Source organism: Anopheles maculipalpis, chromosome 3RL (assembly GCF_943734695.1).
Source record: "Anopheles maculipalpis chromosome 3RL, idAnoMacuDA_375_x, whole genome shotgun sequence".
NCBI classification, from domain to species: domain Eukaryota; kingdom Metazoa; phylum Arthropoda; class Insecta; order Diptera; family Culicidae; genus Anopheles; species Anopheles maculipalpis.
In genome coordinates this window covers 86,136,450-86,161,216 of record NC_064872.1, presented here as the reverse complement: position 1 = coordinate 86,161,216, position 24,767 = coordinate 86,136,450, and the positions used below count along the sequence as shown (strand labels likewise).

The following is a 24,767-nucleotide window of genomic DNA, read 5'->3' as shown; positions in this document are numbered from 1 at the left end:
CGTTATATGTTTGCGCGTCCGGAACAAGTGCACCATCGTCATACCACCGTGTATACCGCAGCGCGTGCACCGCTCTATCCAAAGGGTGCCCCAGGGTTGACGCTGATGACGCTGGCAGAGCATTCTTTGTTTAGGGTGAACTTTTTTCCCTCCAGTTCTTCTAACCAACCGCACACAACAGGCGACAGATGGTTTTGTCGTTTTCGATCAATTTTTGATTTCGAGCCCCGAAATTACTAAGTAGAGAATTTACTGCACGCAACGTTAGGGCCAAGGCATGCTTCGGTTCGGTTTCCTAGGATACAAACAAGCAGACGCTACACCATTACCATACTTTATTATTCTGAGCAGCAAACTCTTTGATAATGTAACGATTAAAGTAAACTAATAAAAGCCGTTGACATTTTTTGAATAAGTCCCCGTTTTGCATTATAAAACGGCATTTCGGCTGAATAGTCCGATTCACGAAAACGATAGAAACGGGTAAACAGTTACGATTGTGTACACAAATAGCCTTTATTTAATACTCGCATTGGTCAGGTATTGGTGGAAAGCGTTGGGAAAAAATCTAACCTACTAAAATGCACCACAGATTTACAACGCTTTCCATCTATTTACATCGTGAAAGTAAGCCCACCGTATTCCGCGTCATCGGCTGAACTAAAAGTGGATAGTGGAGGAAAAACTCTCAAAACTAAACAGCACCATTTTTCGTGCACACAGGAACACCATATAGATCAGGAAAAACGCACCATTGTCGAAGCAATTCACGGAATCGAACGTCTCGGATAAGCAGACAGCGCGGTCTGGTATTGGGTCGGTACGTTAAACATCCGCTAGCTCAGCTGGCAGTTCCGACTTGGGATGCTTGTTTTCAAAGTGCTGCTTGTACGTTTTGGGATCAGGCATCTGGGATTTGCAAACGGCACAGGAAAACACGAGCGCCTTCTGGGCCGCCTTCATCTGATCACTCAAACCGTGGCCTTGTTGCTTCTTGAGCTTGGCCGCTTTTTCTTGCGCTTTCTGTTGTGACTGAATTTTCTGATGTCCGCGAGCCATTTTTGGTTTTCTGTCTGGAAGTAAAACCAACGGTGCATTGGTTATTGTAATGGTTGTCCGGATTCCGATTCCTGAACATGCTTACCTGATAGAGGAATGTATTTTACACCGTATTTTTTACCGTACAAATACAACGTAGTCCGATTAGCCTTGCCAGATGCACATCTGAAAAACGCTTTTGTATTTGGCTGTCAAACGCATCAACACCGCTGGTACAGCGGCTGTTGCTACATACACGCAGTCAGGATGTTTTAGATAAACCGTTGGTAGCAGATGAGGTGAACGTGTACGTTTATCGAACCGTGAATCAATGTTTCGGTTCGCTTTTCCTGCAAAACAATACTTCCTTGTAATATCGTAAGTTCAGCAACTGAATGCACCAATGTGCATGCTGTCAAGTATGCTGTCAGTCTGTTTGATGCAGTTTATGATGTTTTAAGCTTTATATAAGACCACTCACAAGTGTGTCTGTTTGTGTCCATTTTTACTATGTAAAACAAAAATATAATATTTTTTAAGCAAAACTATCATGCAGCATTTATCAAATTTAGCAAAATCAAATAAATTAATGAAAAATAAAACTGACAGCATTTATTTAAGCATCCTGGCTGCTGACAATATTTGCATCTACGTTCTACTTACCTTGAATCTTTTGACGTTCAAACCCCGTTGACATCGGTAAACAATAAACAATATCGCGTTCCTCACTCATTTCTTGCCCACCCGGGATTTCTATTGGCTTTTACCGCAGAATAATACTACATATTGCTCGCACCGTTCTACACAATGGGAGTAACCGTGCTGCAACCATATCCGGTGGAAAACAAATCCGGTGCACAAACGATCGAGTTTCTGCTGAAGCGCGTCGTCGCACTGGGTGCGGTACCGGCGGGACAGTTTCTGGTAGATTGTGAAACGTACAGTTCCAATCCACAGCTGGGACCACCGAAAACGGTACATATACTGCACAATTCCGAGCAGCCCGCTTCCGTATTCTCGATACTGGATACCGGTACCAAGCAGATACCGCTCGTTACGGACGGCTTGTTCGATCTGCTGATGACGCGCATTGCTCCAGCGTACACCTCCAAGAAGCAAACGAAAATCGAATCGAAAGGCCAGCGTTTTGAGTTTGGCGACTTTCTGATCAAGCTGGGCAGCGTTACAATGAGCCAAAACTTCAAGGGCGTGCTGGTGGAGGTGGAATATCGGCCCTGTCTCGTGGCGATCAGTTGCTGGGAGCTGATGCGCGAGTTTCTGCAAGGATTCCTCGGCTCGAACGTCTCGAACTCGATGCCCGCCTACTTTACGCAACGTTCCAGCGTCAATCCGAACCTTTCCAAAGCGAACGATATCTATCAACCGATCGATACGATCAATCAGTACTTGGAGCATTTTACGAACTATCGCAAGCAGACCATGGCACCCGTGGGCGCACGTCCATAAACCGTGTCAAATCATTTGTAATGAAATTAAAGTTAAGAATGTACAAGTATATTTAATTTCTAGTATCATCGACTACTGGCGCCATATTTTTGTGGATCCTCCTCCTCGAGTACGGGTAGATTAAATGAGAGAAATTCCATTTCATCTTTATCGGGAAACGCATCGGTTACTATCACACATTTTCCATTTTCCGGACAATCCTCAATGCTCTCTACATAGCCGAACCAATATATAACGATGCCGGGTCCGAACCGATTCCCATAGCTTGACAGTTGATCCTTCACGTACCGTTTGTGCGAATCCACATCCCCGAACGATGCCTTACTCTCAATCCAATTGATCACCTGGCCACGGTACATGAACGGTACTGCCATTTTCAGGTCTGGTGTCTTATCGTAACCAGTGCGACGTAGGTCACCCTCGTCGTAGAAAACCATACCCGCTTCACGGGCCATTTTCTTTAACCGCACCTCGTACTCTTCGCCGATGAACCTGCGCACCAGATCGGTGATCGGCCCATCCATAATCTCACTGTACAGACAGTAGCTGACGTTCACTGCCAGCAACGAATCGGGTATCAGATCGGGCATACGCAGCATTTCGTTTATCTCCGATTTCGATACATCCGGATAAAATTTCGCCAGAAAGATCCGACACAAAACCGTCGACGGAACGCGCCATTCGATGGCCATTTGCTGCAGTACATCATGGGCGGCGGATGGTTTCTTGGCGATCGTTTGAAATCTACAAAGCAGAACCAGGAAAGCGAATCCTTTTAATAAGGAGAAAGCAACAACGAGTTCCTTTACTTACTCTTTTACCATTGAAGCTGCTCTGGCGGTCAGTTTGGAATGGTTGGATTTGACGCGCTGTATAACCTCTTTCGCAACGATGCTACCGAGCGTGTCCGATGTGTACTCGGGAAATTTCGACTCCAGCTCCAAATTACAATTAACGAACAGCCCACTGTAGTTACGAATAAAGGTTTGTATTTCGGCAAACTTGGCCACACTAATCACGACCATCTTGAAACGCTAAGGTGTAGATGCATACAGAGTTTGCAGTGAGTTTTAATCGCCGCTAGAAATCCGCACTTGCTATGAGAACGTACCCACCAGTGAAAGGTAAACAAACAACTTTAGGGCAGTTGACAGCAGGTACAGCGTTGCTGTACCTGTATTGGTAAAGGAGATTGCTGCAGATGTACCGATGGAAAACACTTTTCGTTTGGAAAATACGGGTTTTATGTAGGTTCAACTCTCAAATAGAGTGCCTTGCCCGTGATTCTTCTCGATATCTTCCTGCAGTGTTAACACCACGAGAAAGATCTAATTCTAACCGCAGTTGATGGGCTTGTTTTACCCGTTGCAGTTAAATTCAAATAAAGACAGCGCTGTGACATTTCGCATGCAATGCAATTTAAACATGGCTATCGTTTTGACAGTAGCAAACCGAAGACTATTTTGAAATTAAATAAAACAGCATTAAAATTTTTAATAAAGAAAACTAAAAAATTAAAACAACATTGAAGATGCTTTAACATTGTCAAAATATTAAAATAAAATCAGCTTTAAGACAAATTACCACACCAAAAAACAGAAACAAAGAACTGTCAAATGAGGTGCAGTATTTTGTTTGACTGCTGTCAGTATTATCCCCCTTGTACGTACCGTGTCGATCGACTCGCAGTCGATTTTCCGTCCTTGTGTGCCAGCAGCTATTTTCACCACAGTTTTCCAATGTTGTCGCTCTGGGAGTGAGCACGCATTCAAGCCGTCTTAATCGTTTTTTTCCTCCCCTTGCACGATTAATTTGTACGCGTGTTCCCGTGCCGTGTGTGTGCCGTGTTGCATAGGTTTGTAAATTTGCAGTTTTCTACGTTCTTCGTTCACGGTGCTCAATATTCCTGTTGCGCGAAGAATCGGGTGGTGCGTCGACATTTTGATCGGCCTTCCAAATTCCGTCACCGTCTGCCAAGATTGCGGAAGAGCGAATCCTCCTGAAAATAGCCCGTTTGCATCAGCGAGGCCCTGTGACTGTGCCTGTGAGTGTGCTGTGTTGGAGAGTGGTCGTGTCGAATCGTTCCCTTTGCCTGTGCCTGCTTGTGAACCGTGTCATACCGTACCAAAGCCGTTTTATTTCTGCCAAAAGTGAAGGAAGCAGGAAGTTCTGCGGGCAAATCAATCGTCCAGTGCACGTCGGTCTAAGTCTCATTGCTATTTTGTTGGTTAGAGAGTATGGTGTATGTGTACTTCGTATGGTGGAGTGAAGTAGTACAGTGATAATGTTCCGGAGGAGAAAACCAAGTCCCGTCCAAAGTTAGCGGGCAGTCTAAACCGCACCCTGAAAGAGTTCTTCAATGCCAATGGGTGTGTTTTGTGTCGCGTGACGGCCAGACGGTGGCACAAATGGCCGCAGTAGTAATGGCCGCGGAAGTTTGGTGAACAAATGTCGTTGCGTGTGGCTATGCGCTTTGCTGAGTGTGTGCGTATGTGTCCGTGCCCGAGTGCTTCGAAGCAGAAGAGTTGTGAATGCGGAGACAGCCTCCAAAACTAGCTGGCAAGCAAACAGGAGCTCTATTTTCCCAACGCCATTTAATACCCTTCTTTGCTGCTTAAATGTTCCGACGAAATTTTTAGTATCTTAAGTGTTCAGCCACTTTTCAAAGTAAAAGAAAAAAACAACCTAATACGGATGCGAATTATGCATATGTCAAAAGAGGGGCCAACGACGATGAGTCATGTGTGTTGTGTTTTTGATTGACTGCCACAAATTCCCTTTCGCTTTTATATGCAAGCAGGAATTGTTTGTTTTGTTGCTGTTATTGCAAACTGCAAAATCATAAACAACTATAAACTTGTGTGTCCTGCTGAACGCACCAGCATCTTTATCGATGTACGTGGAGGAGAACGAGTTAATCAAAGCATCCACAAACAAACATAACCATGCCAAGGTTCATCATTTGTACGCCTTCCAACGTTAAAGCAAATGCCATTTCTGGGATGGATCATTTCGAAGAAAATTTTCTTCTTTATATTATTTTAGCACCAAAAGTTCGCAAAGGTGTGGAATGGAAGTGTGGCTCAAAAAATTGTCAGAACCTACCCTCGAATGTCGATGAGTTGGCCCCTCCGATCGAGACCTCCAACACTACGTTGAGTTACCTCCATTATTAGGTCATGATTAGTAGATGTGTCAGCGCTTCGCAGACGTCCTACTGTTTGAAGAAACGTTTCTTATCTTAGCAAGCAGCGGGTTCCGTACCAGCAATAACACCGGCCTACAAGACAAATGGATTTTTCGAAGACAGTTTTCCTGTGCCTGCCAATGCACTTTAGTGCACTCCTTCCCGGGGAATATAACCATGAGCTTCACACAAGCATCATGTGGCAACCGGGGCATCGGACGTGCACACCTCATTTTGCCTTGGAAACCATTAGAGAGAAAGCCAATATGAAATAACTACCAAAGGCGATGAGGAAGATGCTGTCTCTTGTGTGGTTGGCCCAATGACGGATGCAATGGTAGCGGTCGGTAAAGGTAGAGACACCCCACCACAACAAACAATCTGCGAAACGTCGTCGCCTGAGCACGGGTAACCATGAAAAGCTGACGATGATGATGAGGTCATCATGTACTGTGTAGCAATGATTCGCACAAGTTCACGGTGCACCAACCAATACCTTTCACATGACGAAGAAATGGGTTACAGAGGGCTGTTGTTTGTAGTGTAACTAATCGATACTGATTCCTACAAACACTTGAAAATAAATATAACGAAAAGCAAAATAGGGAAATTATACTTCTTGGAATAAGGTGCAAAATATAGCTCCATTTTATTCTATTGCCTGATGCAGTTTTTTATGCGCAGGCAAGAATGACGTCGACAGACAGGGGGTGTTGGACACCTAAAGCAGATTTAGCAAAGTTTATCAACTAATGGATAGAAATAGATAACATTACTAGCATATGTCCAACGTGTCGGCAACAGGGAAGGCAGGAGTCCAATGGGTATAATGTCATCGGTACGAAAATAGTCCCTGCAAAGCGATAAAGAAGCCGGTTCGGCATTGCACGTCGGTAAACGTTGCACAAATCGGTTATTTTTCACTGGGATCGGTTGTTTCGTAGGCACTCCAGTTTTGGTTTAGCATCATCGTTTTTTTTTCGGACCAGGAAGGAGCTTTTCGATCAATTTGTTACTGCAGAAAGCAACATTGACCTGGACGAATGACGTGGTTTATGTAAGAGATTTATTTGCCAAGGCGGTCCTGTGACCAAGGGTCTCATCCTGAGCAATATAGTCTAGTAAGTTATCAGAAGGCCTGCATGATCTAGCAGGTCGTTATGGGAAGAAGGCGAAAGATTGTTGTAGGAAGGTAGGTTTATAAGCTTGTTTTATTAGTAAACTTACTTTAACACAATTAAGAGTTGGATTTAGAGTAAGGCACACCAAAGGCAAGTTTTTGAATGATAATTGTTACACCGATATCGGTATTATCGTACCTCTTCAAATATTTGAGACAAAAGTAAACACACCAGACGCAACTTATTCCACATTTGCTATAAACTTTTGTTTGGAATCGTAGCCCGTGAAGATTTCTAGCGTTGACACAAAACGTAATTTAAGCAACTGGCCCGCGGCCAACTGGGACATTGCACTTTTGCGTGCATATTTCTCACCGTTCTATTGAACCATGGAATGTGCAATATTATATTGGCGATGTAGAGACTCGAAAGCAAGCACATTCGTTAGCGTGAGAGACCTTTGGAGCGATAGTTTAAATGCCTCATTTGGACATAGTCCAAAATAATGCATGCGCTCGTTTATTGAAATGACGAAGATTTACAACAATATTTCTGTACTGGAAGCAAGTATTAGCAATGAGGATGAAATTACACCTCAAAAAGAAAACATAGACTAAGGAAATGAAATTCTGTGTATGCGATATCCAAAAGTAAACATGTGTATATACATCCACTTGAGAACTTTATTTTTATTTGGATCGGTTTGGTTGTTGTTTTTTTTGCCCTCTTATGCAGTAAGCAAAGCTTTTGGGTAAGTCTGGATCCAAATCTTACCATCATCGACCCCAACGCCACCCACCACACAAGTTCATAAATGTCTTCGACAAAGATGGAGTACCTCCGGAGGGGGATAAAAAAAAACACCAACAACCGGCAGCATTGATACGTTCCTACTGAGCTGAGCAAAATGTGACTCGTTCGGGGGCCACCGGAGTGTTTAAAAATAGCTGCTGCTGGTGTACTGCTGGTTCGATCTAGAATTCTCTGCTTTTCACCTTTCTCATGCTGCGGTACCGACACGAAGTACGCGGAACCGGGTTTTCTCCTGGTTCTTTTCCCGTGACTCCTTCAAGACACGAATCATACCCAGCATGAATGCGTCTCCACATCCGCTCGCACAATGTGTCTGCTTTTTATTGCGCTCACAGTCGAAACACTCGTCCATTTGTCCAATAACAGCAAGCTCCTCCAACGTGATGGTGTTACCTGGTGGCGGTGGTCGCTTGTTGAGGCTCTTTTTTATTTTCTGAACCTTTTTATGAAACCTCGTTATTGGTTTCTTCTGCCTAATGTTTGTGCTGACTCGCACAAACACGCGTGCCACTGCTGGTGTGCAAATGTGAAACCCCTGGGCGGCGCTGTAACCCCCAGGCTCGCTCATAATTTTCCCGTTGATGATTCGATATCGATTAAAGTACGAAAAGTGTTGAGCACTGTCGCTACTCCTACCGTGAAGCAGGCCAATAATCGTCCGGTCAAGCGATGAACTGAAATTGCCTCCCCTTGGGCGCCATTTACCGGCAGCGCTCATGATCACCGCAACGCCTCGGCTGGCTGGTCGAATTAAAAAAGGGACGTTTTGTTTTACGTTTGCTTTTTCACATGCGGCCAACCAGAAACACTCGCAAAGCTTTTGCACACTTTTTAGCCGTCTCCAGAGATCGAGGGCTGGATGTATGTGTGTTTCTTTTCCATCGCTAAACCAAAAGAAATGTTGCCACGCTATAGAAAGACACGCAAAGCTTTTCCACTTACAAATTGTTTCTTTTTTAAGCTTGTTTTTGTGCATCTTTTCGTGCCGCTTGTCGCAAACGTTGGACGTTGGTGTGAATTGTTGATGTACGATGGACGATTCCCATGACGCGAACGGCACGCGGAATGAAACGGTGAAGAATTGCGCTTTGTATCGCAGGCCAGACCACAATACCGAGCTTCCCAGATGTATTCCGCAAGCCAGTACCTGGCAAACGATTGCAACACTGGCTCCGATGCAGATGATCCTACCGAACATATGGCACACCTTTTGGTGGGTCTCCCATAAAAAAATTGGTCATTGGCAAAATTTCAAAATGGAATGGAAAATAGTAACTGTGATGTTACTATCGTATTCAGACAGCCAGTAAGCACGGAGCTTTTTTGTGATGTTTTCATCAAATTACTGATCCGTGGAGGGAAAAGAATTACACACACACGCGCCTCGGCTTGTGTCTGGCCTTTTTTCGGCTTGTGTCTGTCATCGCTCGATCACCAAACCCTCGTCAAAAGGTTCGACAAACGTCCGGGTGATTTGTGATGGCGCACAACCCCACAGCTCCAACTTTTCCTCTATTGTATATCATAGTTGAAATGCTTTTATGTTGTGGCTGGTTTTAGTCTCTTTTCCCCAACAATGGATGCCCCCTCTCAGTGCTGAAGATCCCTCTTGTCCACCGTGGAAGCCGGACTTCCGCAGCCATTCCTGCAATATGGGCGTTTCCGCAAATGAACGAAACAAACGGGCAGCGAAAGAGGATGAAAATGAATTTCATACCCTCGAAACCCTCGCTGAACATGTGGTTTGCTTGTTGGTGATTTTGAAGTTTCCCTGCGTGCTTAAATTTGGATGTTGGTTTGAAGATTTGTTTGTGTAGTTAATGCGTTACTTTCGCAAGATTCGGACATCATTTTGTGGGATAGAAAGGGTAAATTTAAATACTGGTGACAAGATAAACTACCCCACTGTCTGGGCGAAAGAATAGCGAGGAATTCGTAAGTCTAGTAACTCCTTGCCAACTCGGTAAGCGACAGGTTTAAGACAAGATCTCTTAAGGTCTCATGTAGACGGTGAAGGCTATGCAACTGCTTGAGGTTTCTTAGAGCGCCAAGTTGTTCAGATAATGATTCTTGTTGACTCTCGAGGTCGTTGGTGATGTCCCACAATTGCTCTACTGTTATGGTTCCACGTCACAGTGTCTTATAAATTATATATATTTGGAAACTTAAACCATCAAATACACCAACAACACTAACCGATCCATATTAGAATTCTCATTATACTCGAATGCTGTTTCGCCATTGAAGCATTTCTTAATACATCCATTTAATAGCTAAAAATGTAGCCATTTTTAGATAGTTATGGTAGATATCAAATGATCTTCACCTCCTTGGACTATTACTTCAAACTCATCATGTATATGATATGGTGGGATTGCACAATAGCAGTTGGATGAATGTTTTGGATAAGTTTAATTACTTTCATACCCATATCCATTCGCTCATCACTTACCCTTTTGCCCTGTCGGTACGATAACATTTAATTAAAAGACCCTTCAAGGCCTGATGAAACGCTCCTAACAGTTTCATTTACTCTTTTACCGTACTTCGAAATGATGACGCTTTTGTCTTCTGGACATTTCTGCTGGTTGATGACGGTTGACGTCAGTAAGTTTAGTAAGATTTTTTTTGTCTTCCTTTTGAGATTATATCAAAACCGGTGTTAACCTTACCATTCATCGAGGTTGACACTTCTTTACTTACTGTTTTTGCTTACTTACACTTTCTTTTAGTATTTCGAACGATCGATAATGAATAATGATGGTGGTGCAAATGATTCAACTGAATATGGCAATTGCAATTCGCCATTAGTCACCACCGGGAGAGGTTGAACAGACAAGCGCACTAAGCGAGAACAAAAAAAAAACTGTACTTCAACTAAAAGCAAACATTATCGTCGGCCACCACACCACGCATTCGTTCTTATCCAACTGCAACAGCTTTAGTCAGCAAATACGTTAATCCAATCCCGTGTTGCATGAACATTTGGAACACAATTTCATTGCAATGCTTCGTAAAATGAAGTAGCTATTACGTGTAGGACATTCGCTTTTTGTATGTATTTATTCCTTTCCTTTGTGCTTGGCCCACTGTTATTGACAGTCTAACCGAGTGTGTAGGTCGGTTTGTAGTACATGTTAACATGTCCAAGCGTAACTTATTCATCGCCTACACCGGGCCAAATAAATTGCGATTCGATAAAAGAAGGGGAAAGATAGCGACATAAAACGTGTTTTATGGATGCTAAAGTACCTTTTCTCATCGATATTTTAATTTGTTCAAAATTTTTCTTGCTAGAAGCATTTTATCCTTTGCGATCGGTCGCTACTCGATCAGGAAATTAGAACAAATAAATATTAAATAATCCGATAGAGGTTGCTACGACAAGATGAGTTGCTGAGTGAGGTCTGTTAAGAGTCTTCTCGATCGAGAACTTCGTCAGCTGCTAATTGAGTAATTTTGAGTAAGTTTGAGTAACCTTCCCCTTCTTGCATAGGATATTCTTCATCATTCTGGTCATAGACAACATACATTAGTCTTGATCAATCGTTGCTTTCTATTAGATGTTTTCGTTTTGCTCCAGCAGGAATGAAGAACTTGTGGACCACCAAGCAGTTTCATTTGATCGTTAGGAATAAATATTTCGCTCTTCTAGCTCACAGTTTCTCGACGATTTCAACGATAGCTGCACCAAACCAACTGATAGGACAGTAATATTTTTACTGTAAGATATTAAGGACAGAGGAATTTATTGTGCAAACGGCGAAGTTATGCTTTCGTTTTCCAGATACGATCACGTCTGGCTGTCAGCAGACTGCGCGCTAAGGCCGGTGGTTACAAATTCACTACAACACCTCAAGCGGCACGTGCTTTGCATCGTGGTGATGTACATTTCGTAACCAAACCAAAAAAAAAACATTCGCCAGGACTTTCTTTTGCATTCGCTTTCAGCAAAAATGCATTTTTGTTTAATGGTTAACCATCGATTCGACTGCTGCTGCCCCTATCGATCGCTCTATCGCTTATTCGAACACATTTTTGGAAACAGAGAGTAAGCTTTTGATGCCGGAAAAAGCGATGAATTGCTTTTCCTTTTTTCATTTCCCTAAATCATCACGGTCAATCGATCGATATTTTGTGTAATGGAGAGAAAATGATCGTCTCAAACAACTATTCGCACACACAGCACTAGTCCAAAACATAAACATCGTCTAGGGTTTTTTGTTGTGGTGAAACGGAGGGGCCTTTCTTTAACCGTGTAATAAATCAATCAACAGCATTTTCTTTATACAGGAGTTCGATTTTAACGTACGTGTATACTGGTCAGCGAATTTGAAATGCCCATGAAGTTAATTTCATTTATAGTATGATCTCTCCCGCTCGATCGTATCAATCTTTAACAATGTGTGTTTCTTTTTTGTGTCTGTCTCCACACAATTTAGGTGAAACATTTGTGGTATAAATAAAATCCAGTGCAATCATCGTTACACGGAAAAGAATTTTCTCCACGAGTTACAAGAAGGGCCAGTGCCGTGCGGCAGTGCAGGTCTAGTGAAGCGTAAAGGAAAATCATTTACCATTTGCTGCAATTTGCATAACGGCATCAACTGGGTGCGCTCTGTTCAGTGAAAGATACCGAAGAGTGTGTTGCGCCGTGTTTGTGTCCATTTTTCCTGTTACGTACCACGCTGCATGCCTCGTGAAGGAAAAGTGAAACCACCCTGCTCTACCGGAAGTGCAACCGGCGGAAGATCGGCAGGGTGATTTGTGCAGATATTCCACACTACACCCCGTAAACTCGGGATCTAGCCCAGGGTTTTCATCGGACCCTGGGATTCAAAAGATGGACGTGTCGGGTAGCTTTAGTGGAGATGAGCTCGTACCGGAAAGGTAAGTTTGTTGGAGTATTTTTCGAACAAAAAAAACTATAACTTTTCAACAACAAGAACACATTAAACGTTGGATGGTATAGTATAAGTATGATAAGGATAGGATACTATAAAGCAGATAAACCTGTACATTACCATACAATAAAATATTTTATCGATTTTTCGGAGCGTATCCTTTGAGATATCAACTCTGCAAATAGTCCTCCTTCAGATTAATATCCAATATTGGGATATTAATATATTCTCTCGGTACTAGGCAGGATAGACAAACAAGCATAGGCTTAAATGATTGGCCAAGAAGAAAACTTTGGGATGGGACAATCTCAAAATGGTGTATTGTGAGCTATGAACCTCTCGCTATAGTATTCTTCTATCTTTTTGTTCCTGATCCCACTCAGTGCACTACAAGATTGGCGTGATGAACCTAAGAAACTAAAAACTCATTCGCTTGGAACCAAACTTAATTTCCTGTGTGTTTTTTACACTTCAAAAGCTTTTGTTTTTAGCTCTTCCGATGTGTAAACCGCCATGCACCACCGCCGGATATCTTTCATCCGTCCATTCAGCCTCCATTGCTAGTACCTTTGAGGTGGAAAACAGTGAGATTTCCCCCCCCCCCCCCTCCCTTTTTTGGTCCACCAGTGTATATCGCTTACTAGCACATTCCCCAGGTGTGTCATTTTGGAAGGAAGTGAACCTTCTCAACATTATTGTTGTTCCGTGCGCGAAGAGACCGCCCGTTCGTACCCCAAATTGAATGCTATCAGTAATGATGCCTGAAACGACGATTATTGCTCCGATAGCATGCATGCTTGCATGCCTGTTTCGAGGTCGAGATGATGAGATGATGGGCCCCGTTTATAATGAAGATATAAATTTAAACCTAGCACAACAATGGAGATAATCCAGCGCGCTAATAAGTGCTTCATTACGACGTGACAAACCGAAATCGATAAGCTTTTTATTTTACGATCGCAAACCGGGGGAATGGTGAAACAATTGGTGTTAAATTATTGTTTATTAAAATTTTTGTGACGAGCATTTTTCTTTCGTTAACAGAACATCGTAAAATAGTGGCTGATTGGTGCAAAGGCTTTCACTTACACTTGTAATTCCAATTGCCATAAAATAAATCACCTTTAATGATCTTGCTTTTCAGTGTTAGATAAACAATATCTTCATTGTACTATCAACATCTTCAAAATCAATTGAATGTGTACGCACTTTTTACACCACATGCATACAGTAACTGCCAAAAGCGCAAATTTCCTCTGAAATCGTGCGAGCACACGTGTAGTGCTCGTGGGTGAAATATGGGGGAAATGATCATTTCATCAATTATGCTTCGCTTCATCCATTTGTTATCAGCTTTTCCAAACCAATCCGCTGGAACGGTTCGGAAGACACGCTTTCCGTTTGGTGTGAATCGATCGAGCGATCGGGTTTCCGAAGCTAAAGCTAAACGATCCCTTGTTTTGATTCGTAATTTTATTTTGATCTAATTACGCTATCATATGGAGGGCTATCTGTTTATCGCCTTTTTTCTAAGTTGCTCAGTTCCCTCCATACTTTACGTGTCCTACTCCTGTGTATGTGGGTTGAACGCAGTACAATATTGTAGCATTACACTGCTGGATGCACACGCTGCTATTTTCTCGTCAGCAGTTTCGTACTTTACATCTTTGCAAACGGTAGTAGACTCTCGATTCATTGGTATGAATCTGGGTTAACTGGGCGGTCTCCCCCGGAATGTGTTGTAACATACCACATGAACCGCCAACCAAGAAGCAGCTTCACACTCCGTTTAATTTGTACACCCGGTGGGGCGGGCTTTTGTTTTCGCAACATTACGATGACGTATTTGTTGTTATGTGCCTTTCCGTTGTCTCTCCTAATTCGGTTTTCTTTTTTTCCCCTCCAATTAACTGTGGCAAACCATCAAACCGACGAAACAACCAACGCACAGCTGCCTCGAGTCGGAATGGATTGATGAAGATGAGGTGTTTGCAATTCTAAAACAATGGGAAACACGCGACGATCGCGGCATCGGCAAAGCGGCAACAGCAGCCACCAGCGGCTGGTGCAATCCGGCAGGCAACAGTCATGGCGCCGGTCACATCCTTCTGAACCAGAGCTTTACCAATGAGAACAATAGCAGTAGCAGCAGTACACCTGGAAAGCTAGGTAAGTTTTGCTGATCACAGATCCTTATCTGACGGAAAAGAGTTGTCTAATTTGTGTGAAATAGGGTGGGTTTCTCCAAAACGATTGTCTAGATTTGTGTAGAATCCATGTGATACTGTCGGTCCATAAAGAAACCGTGTAGTCAGCCTCGAGGCTAGTAGTTATTATTACAGTAAGGCGTGCCGTATCCTGGACAGATCACATTGAGCAAAATTGTTTTAGTACTAACGGCAATTGTGATGTTTAAAACCCAAAAAAGATGATCTCAGAAGTTGTGTGGCGCTTTGGGAGAGTTCTCAAGTTCAAAGTACAGATTGAAAGTTCTCGGTCGTAAAATCAAATGCAAAAGCCTAAGAAGAACATAGGAATCGTCACTCGCGAAAAAGTAGAAACATTTGCAAACCCTTTGTGGGCTCGATTGAACTATTTCCCCTATCCCTCCCTTATGGCAATGACTAAAACCACCACTCTTGCTGAAACCCTCTCATTGCTTTCAGTGGTGTCATGTCTGCCCACTAACAGCATCCAAGGACAGCCACTTGCTGGAATTTACTTGCAATCGAGACTTTATTTTATGCTTTCCTTTTCAAATCCAAATGAAGAATTGCCAGTCCGTCCGTCTCGAAGCAACTTTCAGCCTCATAACAAAGCTGTCGAGAAAAGTCGATTAAATTAATAAAAGCTTTCCAAGCTACGATAAAGAATGCGTTAGGAATCGGCGATACAATATTCAAAACCTCCTGATCGACGACGACAAAGTGACACATGGTGCACCCATATACGGTGAGGTCACTTCCTCCACCGAGTTACAAGCGGCTTGTTTATTACTAGTTTTCGCTTTACGCTTATGGTGCTGAGTGTAATTCTTTGTCCCTGGGCGTCCCCTTAAATGAGTTGAAAATGGAAGCTGAAACCCCCACGCTTCGCGGACGCTTAACGGTTCCGATGTTTCCAATAGTGGTGATGTAGTTGTCGCGCCTCCCCGTGTTGTATTCCAGCCGAGTGCAATTAATCCGTCGCCTTTATTTGTCAGCGCATGGCGTAGCGCTTTTAGTACCAACTGCCGTACAGACAACAGGGTGGAAGTTGGCGCGAGTTGATTGGTTTTGCGGCTGTCTCCAGTTGGTCCTGCAAACCGATAAGGTTCAATGTTGACAGCTGTTTCCGTTTAGATTAAATGCCAACGGAACATCTAGCTAAGATTGGAAACTTGGAATATGTGAGGCAAAGGCTTCCTGAGAACAAACTTGGTGTAGCTCCAGGGAACGATCAAGGTACTGCTAACTGGACATTTCTTAGTTTAGAACGTATTGCGGAAGTTGAAAAGTGTTCTCGCGTTAGAATCGATGTTCATCAGCAGCATAAAGTATATTGGATGATTTTATTAATTCAGAACGTTACAATACTCTTTGATTATCAAATATCTAGACCAACTTACGACTGAATGCACTACAGACTGTATCAAAAAAGAGCCTTTGCTCGATGATTTCGACAGTGTAGATCACGACAAGTGGCTGCTAAATTCGAACAGCGGTAGTAAGTATTTGACGTTTTTGTGTGACATTTTCATCCATTTTGAATGATAACAATAATTTGAAGGAAAGCTCCATTGCTAATAAAATTTTGCACTAATCCTGAGCAATTGATTCTCATCATCGAGTGTCATAAATTTTAGAAAATAAATACAGTCATACAGTTTGAAGTTCGATAGCATAACAAGATTGAGACACCGTTTATAATCCTTTCTATGTTCTTTACAGGTCACAAGTTCGTCGACACTGGCACGTTCACAAGACCTAAAAAAAGAATGGAATACAATCCATTGAACAGTAGTAGCACAACGTCCATGGACAAAAATACTTCGTCAACTTCTCACAGCGAGGTAAGAGAATCCACCGAAAATCCTATTTCTTCCTCTGGAAAGCAATGTGTTTTTGTTTTCTAATCCATTTGCTTACCTTTTGTCTTGACAGTTTGCTGTCAGTGGAGGATCACCACTGCTTAATGTACAAATCGGCGGTCCCGTAACACCTTCGTCGCTGGCAACGTCTGCCCTCGCTACATCTACAACTGGCAACCGACTGCTGATGCAGCGCAGCTGGCTCAGCGATGTCTCACCGCCCTGCTCGATCATGAACTCGATGGAGTACTCGACGAACGAAAGGATCGCCAACAGTCTTATCACTAGTGGTGACTTTAACAGCGTCGGATGTCTGCTCAATGCGACCGATGAAAATCTGGTCGGGAGCACAAGCATAGCGAACGTAGGAAATGCCAGCTACAACGGATACAATCTGTACAGTGTGATCGAGGATAGGCAGCGGTTGGAGAATCTGTGCCTGGATGAGGAAAGTACACTTACGAAAGATTGCAACATCTCCCGTACGGATCTGAACGCGATCGAAAATGTGTCGGGCGTAAGTACGATGCAAAACTCTTATGAAAGTGGTGGGCGAACGGCACCGTTGGTAAGCTCGTCGTGTAAATCTTCGTTTGAGGATGACTGTTCACCGGCCATCGCCGAAGGAGAGGACACCGAGCGGGAGCTACGAACGGGGGTGATTGATACGACGATCACAACCGCGATTGCACCGAACGATACGTTCCTTGTACCGACGGAAGTGCCAGAAACGGAGGCAGAACGGATACTTGCTAGTAAGTTGCTGATCAATGGCGGAGGAACGTACGATATGAGACGTCCGCGTAACTTCAAAACGTATCGCAAGCCACGCTCCTCGTTGAATCAAACGTTTGGAATTCCACGGATTGATATGGATGATGGGATATCGTGTGGAACTGATCAAGAATCGACGATTGTACCGCCGACCAATGAGCAAACGTTCGTCGGACAGATACCAATCGCTGTAGGTGATAAGAACGCAGTCATGAACAGTACGTTTGGCATTGTTGGTGACGAGCAGGTCGGGGGTGTTGGGAATGGACATGGAACGTTTGTGCGAAATCGCACCATCACTAACGACGGCGATGTGCGATTGTTGAATTACACGCACGACATCGAGGAACCTAAAGGAACTGTCGCTAGTGCTGCCGTTCCATTCGATCGCACCTTTAAGCGTGGTTCGCGTAATGGCACGTTTACCGGTACAGAAGACGAAATACGTCATTTGCCGATCGACAGCCCGCTCCGACCATCGGGACGAGACAAGCAGGAAGAGGAAGGAACGGAACCACGAGAACATCACACACCAAATGGAACGTTTAGTGGACAGGCGAATGCCAGTTCGATGTTGGTACAGTCCACACCATTCCATGGCCCATCAGTACTGGTAAAAGCGGCCCCGGAAATCGAAGAGCTGTCACCGATCGGACCCGAAACAGTCAAAAGGACTCCTCCAAGTGGTTTTGGACGTACCATGGTACGACGCAGTCGAAATCTAGAGCAAGACCTACGCAATGCGGCCTTCGAAGATCCGAGCCCGGCATTGATGCACGGTGGCGACCCCGACCTTGAAACGGATGACTTCGATGTACAGATCCGACGGTTACCGAGCGCGGTTAACACCAACCCGACAGACATATCGAATTTCCTCGACGCTGAGAAGCGCATCTCACTGCAACACTTCGAGGAGTTTGAGAAATCGATACTGGAAAGCGAACACAGCGGGATCGATTTCGACGAGATGCTCAACTCGCTCACGGCGGATGTGCGCCGGGCGGATGAAGCGAGTGACAAGCTAAGACAGTCACTGGACAACATAAAAAAACGCCATTCGCGCATCAATCTCGAAAAGCAGCAGCAGGATGAGATGAAGCGAAAGTTACATCAGCAGCAGCCAGCGGCAACGGCGACGACGCTGCTCGATGCACAACAATGCGACAATAAGCTGGCAGACTCGATGCTATCCAAGAGCGGTAGCATGTGCTCGTCGACTGGAAGCGAAAGACTGTTAAACCGCAGAAGTAGATACAACGAGGACGTACATCTTACCCTATCGCCGCAACAACAGCAACCGTCACTCAACACGACGGTAGTGATACCGAATGGAGGATCAATAACGGATGTGCCCGCCGAAACGGACGATCCCGTTCCTACCGGAAGCGAGGTAGAAACGTACGATCGCAAAAATAGGGATCGCTTCAAGACGATACGATTGGGAAGGAAGCGGGACGATTCACTCGGTGCCGTACTGCCCGATGTGGACCAGGAGCTGGGCATTATCGGTCAGCCTATGTTGAACGGTTCGGAGGAGGACAGTGGTATTAGCAATAGTGCCTTTAGCAGGGTAGATCATAACACACTGAACGGTGGGAGACTGGCGGCCGGTAGCAACAATCTACCAACGATGAAGACTGAACCCTCGGCAGAGGCCGGTGAGGGTGTATTTAAAAAACCACAAGCAGTCCATAACATCCAGCAGCAGCAACCGTCGGGACTGGTGCGTCCTACTGCTGGCGATAGCCGGTTGCGAAGTACACTCGCGAAGCCTCGTTACTATGGTGCCGCTCCAGGTGGTATCCAGCGCAAGGATCTTACGCTTCCGCTCGGCGGCAGTAAGTCTAGTTCGACCGATTGCTTGGAACAGCGGGAACAGGAACAGTACCTTCAGCAGCAGTTGCTCCAACAAAAGCAGCAGCTGGACAAATCCCTCCCACAGACCGCATCGCGACTTGCGACCACATCCAAGCTCGGGGGTGGCAGTGGTGGACTGTTGGGCGTCGGAAGATATTCACAGTTTGGGCTAGCAAACAAGCAACTGCAGCTTCAACAGCAGCAACAGTCGCAAACAAATGCTGCGATACAGCAGCAGCAGCATCATCCATCTGTCGTCGGTGGTGCGCCAGCCCTCAAGTCGCCGATGGGCGCCAAGTCCAAATCGTACCATAGTCTCACGTTTGCCCAGGCTAGCAATAGCAGCGGTTACGGAGGTTCGAGCGGCAATCTCTCCAAGCTACATGGATCGTCTGCACTGCAGCTTAAACTGAAGCACAATTCCAGCAACACGGAGGTATATTTTACACATTTCACTTGCATCATCGGTACTACTCATATTCATCTCACACACATCCCGTCACATTCGTCCTTTCTGTCTGGTTTTTTTTTGTTTTTAATTGACGAATGGCTTTTCTTTTCAAGATCGTTCACTTTTCTTAAGTTTTTTTTTTTTAATAAGTTGATCTGTTTGCATCCCGTTTTGTTCATTCTGTGCTGGAAACGTGATTTACAGTTGTGTTCATAATAATAGCAGTTGCAATTGGTGCGACCTAAAAATATCGTTTGATATGGTACAGACAAGGCAAACCTTATTATTTTTTAACACAACTGTAGCCTCACGTATGTAAGCCACATTCTCATGGATTCGATCGATCGATAAGTATTGTTTGCAGTACGATCGGTCCGATTTTTTTCGTGATCGTACATTGGAGCGCCTCACTGAAGCTGCGACATTCATCAAGAATTTCTTCACCTCCCCCATTTAGCGTATCATACACATGCGTTTCACCCCATTGTTCATATCGCACATATGCACTCTATCTGGTGTGAGAGATTGATTTGAAGGATGTACGGGTTGGAGCGGCTTTATATCGGTCACACCCCAAATCCTTGGCATACTCTCATACGCTCCTGAAATCAGCAATCAGGACGCTGAACTTTTAGCTGTTGGTTGTGTGCGCGTGTGTTTGCTATACATATATGTGTGTGTGCGTGTGTTTGTCTGTATGTGTGTGTTTATTTCTTCCGTGTGCACTAACGCTAATTGTTCCCGGTCACTACTGTCACTGTTTTGTAGCTGAAAAGTAACACATCCAAGCGGTCCTCGCTGCAGCAGCAGGCAGCTTCCAACCTGCGGAATGCGTCCAACGGCTACCAATCTACGGGTGTCGCGGGTGCGGGGATGGGGGGTCGTGCCAGCCTGCCGCTGGTGCGGTCACCCGCTACCGCTGCTGCTGCACAGCCAAATGCAGCTCGAACCGGCCTGAACAACAGCTCTACCGCAGCTGCAATGGCTAACAAAAACGCTCTGAATACTACTACCACTGTACGTGTTTGTTTGTAATTATAATGTGTTTCTTCTCTTTGTTTCTATTAAGTCTTTTTCCTACACGGTTCGGTTATTGGGGGTTAAGGGGACTAGAATGGTTAAGGATAACAAAAACTGTACGAGTGCCTAGTGTGTTTGTGTTTAGAAAAATTTGGTTTTCCTTCCCTATAGATCGTCCATTGGTTTAGTATGTTTGCTTGTTTAACTTTAAATTTGTTGAAAAGTGTCCCGGATACAACATAATAACAAGAAGCTGAGAATGGACACAGCATAAAAAATGTTTTTGGCTTACTTTGACCAGTATATCAGCAGGTTTTGGATGCTATGTAAATATTGATCAAATTTTTTTTAATTAAAAAAAACAACTAAACTTTATTTCAAAATTTTAAAACATTTTGCCACTACACTACAACTTCCTTAAACACAACTCTCCACTACTTAAAACGCTTCCCTTTATGACAGAAAAAAGATTTTAAAAATACCTTTCCTCCTTTGAAAATGAAGTATTAATATATAAACCAGCCTCTCACTATCCATACACTACTGGCATGTTAATTTCACTTCCATTTTGTTGTGTCATCCATTAGCTTTCCGGCGGTGTACAGATGCGCACAGCCAGCGGAATGGGGAAAGCGTCCCGACTTGGTCTGATACGCCCGTCGTCCGGATACTTTAGCTACAACACGCACCGCAAGCACCCAGACTCCGATAACGAGTCAGTCAATGTAAGTAAACCACAACTCTCACTCTCTCTCACTCTCAATTTTATAGTACGAAGCAGTATTTTACGTGTGAGAATTCATTGTCACAATGTTACTTCTACTGCGGTAAGCTTTCTTGTTTCTCAAAGACTATTCTTTGTCCGGGTCTTGTCCTTAAGTCGTCTCCTTAAGTCTGTTTGCTGCTTATTAATAATGGGTCATACGACTCCTTTTACGGATCGATCCTGAGCTAGGATCTTTCCGATAGGAATCGAGCTTGAACCGTGAGTGCGACGAGTACGGATCGACTAGTAGGTGCAGCAAGGCATATGGTCATCCCGAGCCCAATTGCACCTAGAAGTCGACCCGAACTGCTTGTCTCGTTGAAGGGAATAAATTAATCGAGTTCTTATCAAAAACCGCACAGATCGGCGAACTGTAGAAGTGATATGTCGACATGTAAATCTGACCCGTGAAAGACTGTCGTTATCAGTTATTATTAGTTACTTTAGGCTAGAATGTTTCCTATCAAAATCATACATTAAATACAGTGACCGCCACTAAAATAATGCCTCCAACTATTCACATAAGATAAAAATAAGATTATGAAGACAATTTTCAACGAATCATGGATGAACTGTAGGACATCAAAGCGGACGTTAAAGTGGCCTTATATTATTGGCTGCCACTATATATATGTGTGTGTGTGTGTGTGTAAATTGTTTGTTGAATAGTTTTTCGTTTTCTTTCTAGACTCATAAGGATGAATATTTAAATAGTTACGAATGAGTCATTTCTTTTACAATAGAATTTTAAACGTTATACTCATATCCCACCGTTGTTCTTTCATCTTTTTCATCCCCCCGTTTGTTTCTCGTTTTTGTTTATGTTTTGTTTTGTGTGTCGAATCTGTTGTTTGTGTGTGTCTCCCGCCAACAAAAAAAAAACACCCCCGTCGTGTAGAGCCTATCATCCTCATCGGCTAGCTCACGGGGCAGCCTGTATCGTGTAGATAGTCAAAGCATAGCGAACAGTGTACTCCAACCGCAACAGTACGCGAGCGCCACCCGAACCAATAGTATCGAGGACATTAGCGGCGCTAGTACTGCTGGTGGTGGCGTACCGGGTAATGGTTTGCTAACGAAACTTAATGGCACCGGTGCAGGAATGGGCCCAGGAGTGCTGAGCGCGTACGCTTCGATTGAGCCACCGCTACCGAAGGCAGCCGTCCCAAGCGCTGCACCAACGTCAGCGACGACAGGTTTGAAGCAACCGGCGACAGCGGGTGGAGTGAAACCTTCCGGACTGAGGCCACCGTCCGCCATCCGACCACCGACCGTACGCAGTGGCCTTCCACGTCCAACGAGCTACATACGGCGATAAATTCAATCACAAATCAGAGTTTCCAGATCATTAGTAGATAGAGGAAGGTACAAGAAGCCATAAAGAAGAGAAAGGAATACGTTCGTTATAAAGGCCACCATACTCTTAATATTGTTCTGTCCTTTGGTATGCTGTTCTGTGTATTTATCCTATCGATAAGAGAGAAAGTATAACAACTGTGTTCTGCTGAAAGTATTTCCATCCGTGCAACGTGCATACACGTATTATTATGCTAATCCCTTCGGTTCCCTTTTTTCGGATCATGAATTACCGCTCCGGGCGATTTGTATAATAGTTTTAGTATTCCTTTTTTATCTGTTGTACAACCCTTCGATCGCCTCGGGAGAGTAGTGTAGTCGGCCATATGTAAAGTCAAACACACGAGCTTGTTACGGTGATCAGACAATTTAAAAGTCCTGCGTTCTCAACCTTCAACCCAATACTTTACTACTGTTGATAATAGCATAAACGTAACCAAACAGACTATTTCACCGGAAAAGCAATTAAACAATTATGCGCAAGCGAGAAGAACAAATCATGAGCTTGTGTTTAGAGAAAAGTTACTTTCGGTTATTTTACTATAGCATGATAGTTAACAGCTGCTTTCAAAACCCTTAAACTTATGCCTTGTGGATGGCTATTGTTACTGCACAATTTGTCACTTCTTGACTATCCTTCTGTGTTGGCAATAGCTAGCAACATCTCTTGTTATTTTAGCTTACACTGTGTAGCCTTGATGACCTTGATGTTTGATGGATAAATTGGTTTCTTGGCCAAGTTATCTGATTCCTACAATACCAGCAGAGTCTGATCGTTGACTGATTTTATAACTAATGTTTGAAAATTCGAACCGCGAATAGTAACAGCATCTTTGTGACTTTAATTTTCCCTTATCATTATTTTTATCCTTAAGAGCTTCTAACTCGTCTTGTCTTCTTCTTTTCGTATTGATCTACGCTAAAATATAGCTTTCAACTTAACTTGAACCCCCTCAATGCACAGCACAGACGAATATGTTAATAATACTAATTTAAACACGAACTAACTGCTAATATCGCTACAACTAGTGCAGAGTATAAGCAACAACAAACAGAAAACTCCGTAACCGTAAGGTGGTTACTAGTACACAACCCTCGCGGATACAGCAAACGGTCAGTGGAAACGTTACAAAGCAATGTTGCAATGTTAGTCCAACTGGAAAAAAAATCCGTTGTTTCACCCAGGAAGGGAAACGAAAACGAGGTCTAAGATGGGAAGCAATCTTACGGTAAGATTGTTCCGTAAAGCAAATGTTAAACAAAAAAGCATTAGTAAAGCCCCTAAGGAAAAGGATTATGATGCTTCTTGCTCTCGACGATGGTTTAATTTAATCGTATTAGAAGAAGTAAGCTCGTAGAAAGTAACGGCAATAAAAGAAACATACAGGCAACTATTGATCGCGTACGAAAAATGGAAAAGGAATTGTTATAGTTCTAAAGTCCTGTGAACGCGTAAACTGTAGCTTCCCTACAAATTCTGTGTAAAAGGACATTGATATACCAGATATTTATACAGTAAAGCAAAACCTACGTGGTAAAATATAGTTGCGGTGTATGCGTTTTGTATATTTTTAGTTTATGACGTTCCGAAAGCAAGCAGCAGTTTGAAAAAGGAATTCGGCGAGACGAGATCATCAGAGTTACGAAATAATTCCACGATACGCCGCCTTTTAACCCAAAGTCCCGGCCCATAATGCATGTAAGTAAGCAATGTTCGTTTACATAGAAAACACTTCGACACTGTTATATTACCAGTAGAATAAAGATTTATTGGCAATCGATTTTTTATATCCTCCCCACATTCGCTAAACTATTTCAGTATGTTAGTAAAAAAAGAGAATCAAAAAAGAATCATTCAACGACAGTACTAGTCACTCTCGCTTTCTGTCTCGCTACACGCTATACAGTAGATAATTTCATCACAAAGTATTATTCAAGATAATT

At 43.6% G+C, this 24,767-nt stretch overlaps 5 protein-coding genes across 5 annotated transcripts in view; 2 read left to right on the top strand and 3 right to left on the bottom strand.

The window, feature by feature from the left end:
- LOC126563470 (acireductone dioxygenase) overlaps window positions 1-24,767 on the bottom strand; it is a 568,562-nt gene that overhangs the window by 468,913 nt on the left and 74,882 nt on the right. The window lies entirely within an intron of this gene.
- LOC126563438 (zinc finger protein 706-like) lies at window positions 826-1,063 on the bottom strand. Its single transcript, XM_050220082.1, has one exon. The coding sequence runs from the start codon at window positions 1,057-1,059 to the stop codon at window positions 826-828; it is 234 nt and encodes a 77-aa protein (XP_050076039.1). The 5' UTR covers window positions 1,060-1,063.
- On the top strand, window positions 1,826-2,574 carry LOC126562979 (mediator of RNA polymerase II transcription subunit 20). The gene has a single exon (XM_050219586.1). The coding sequence runs from the start codon at window positions 1,846-1,848 to the stop codon at window positions 2,503-2,505; it is 660 nt and encodes a 219-aa protein (XP_050075543.1). The 5' UTR covers window positions 1,826-1,845; the 3' UTR covers window positions 2,506-2,574.
- LOC126562710 (CDAN1-interacting nuclease 1) lies at window positions 2,544-3,560 on the bottom strand. Its single transcript, XM_050219277.1, has 2 exons — window positions 3,319-3,560; window positions 2,544-3,249 (listed from the first exon to the last, which is right to left on the bottom strand). Exons 1-2 carry the CDS (start codon window positions 3,528-3,530, stop codon window positions 2,571-2,573), a joined length of 891 nt encoding a protein of 296 aa, XP_050075234.1. The 5' UTR covers window positions 3,531-3,560; the 3' UTR covers window positions 2,544-2,570.
- Window positions 12,470-22,796, top strand: LOC126563515 (uncharacterized). Its single transcript, XM_050220159.1, has 8 exons — window positions 12,470-12,516; window positions 14,482-14,699; window positions 16,128-16,235; window positions 16,460-16,581; window positions 16,673-19,666; window positions 20,450-20,698; window positions 21,289-21,426; window positions 22,366-22,796. Exons 1-8 carry the CDS (start codon window positions 12,470-12,472, stop codon window positions 22,783-22,785), a joined length of 4,296 nt encoding a protein of 1,431 aa, XP_050076116.1. The 3' UTR covers window positions 22,786-22,796.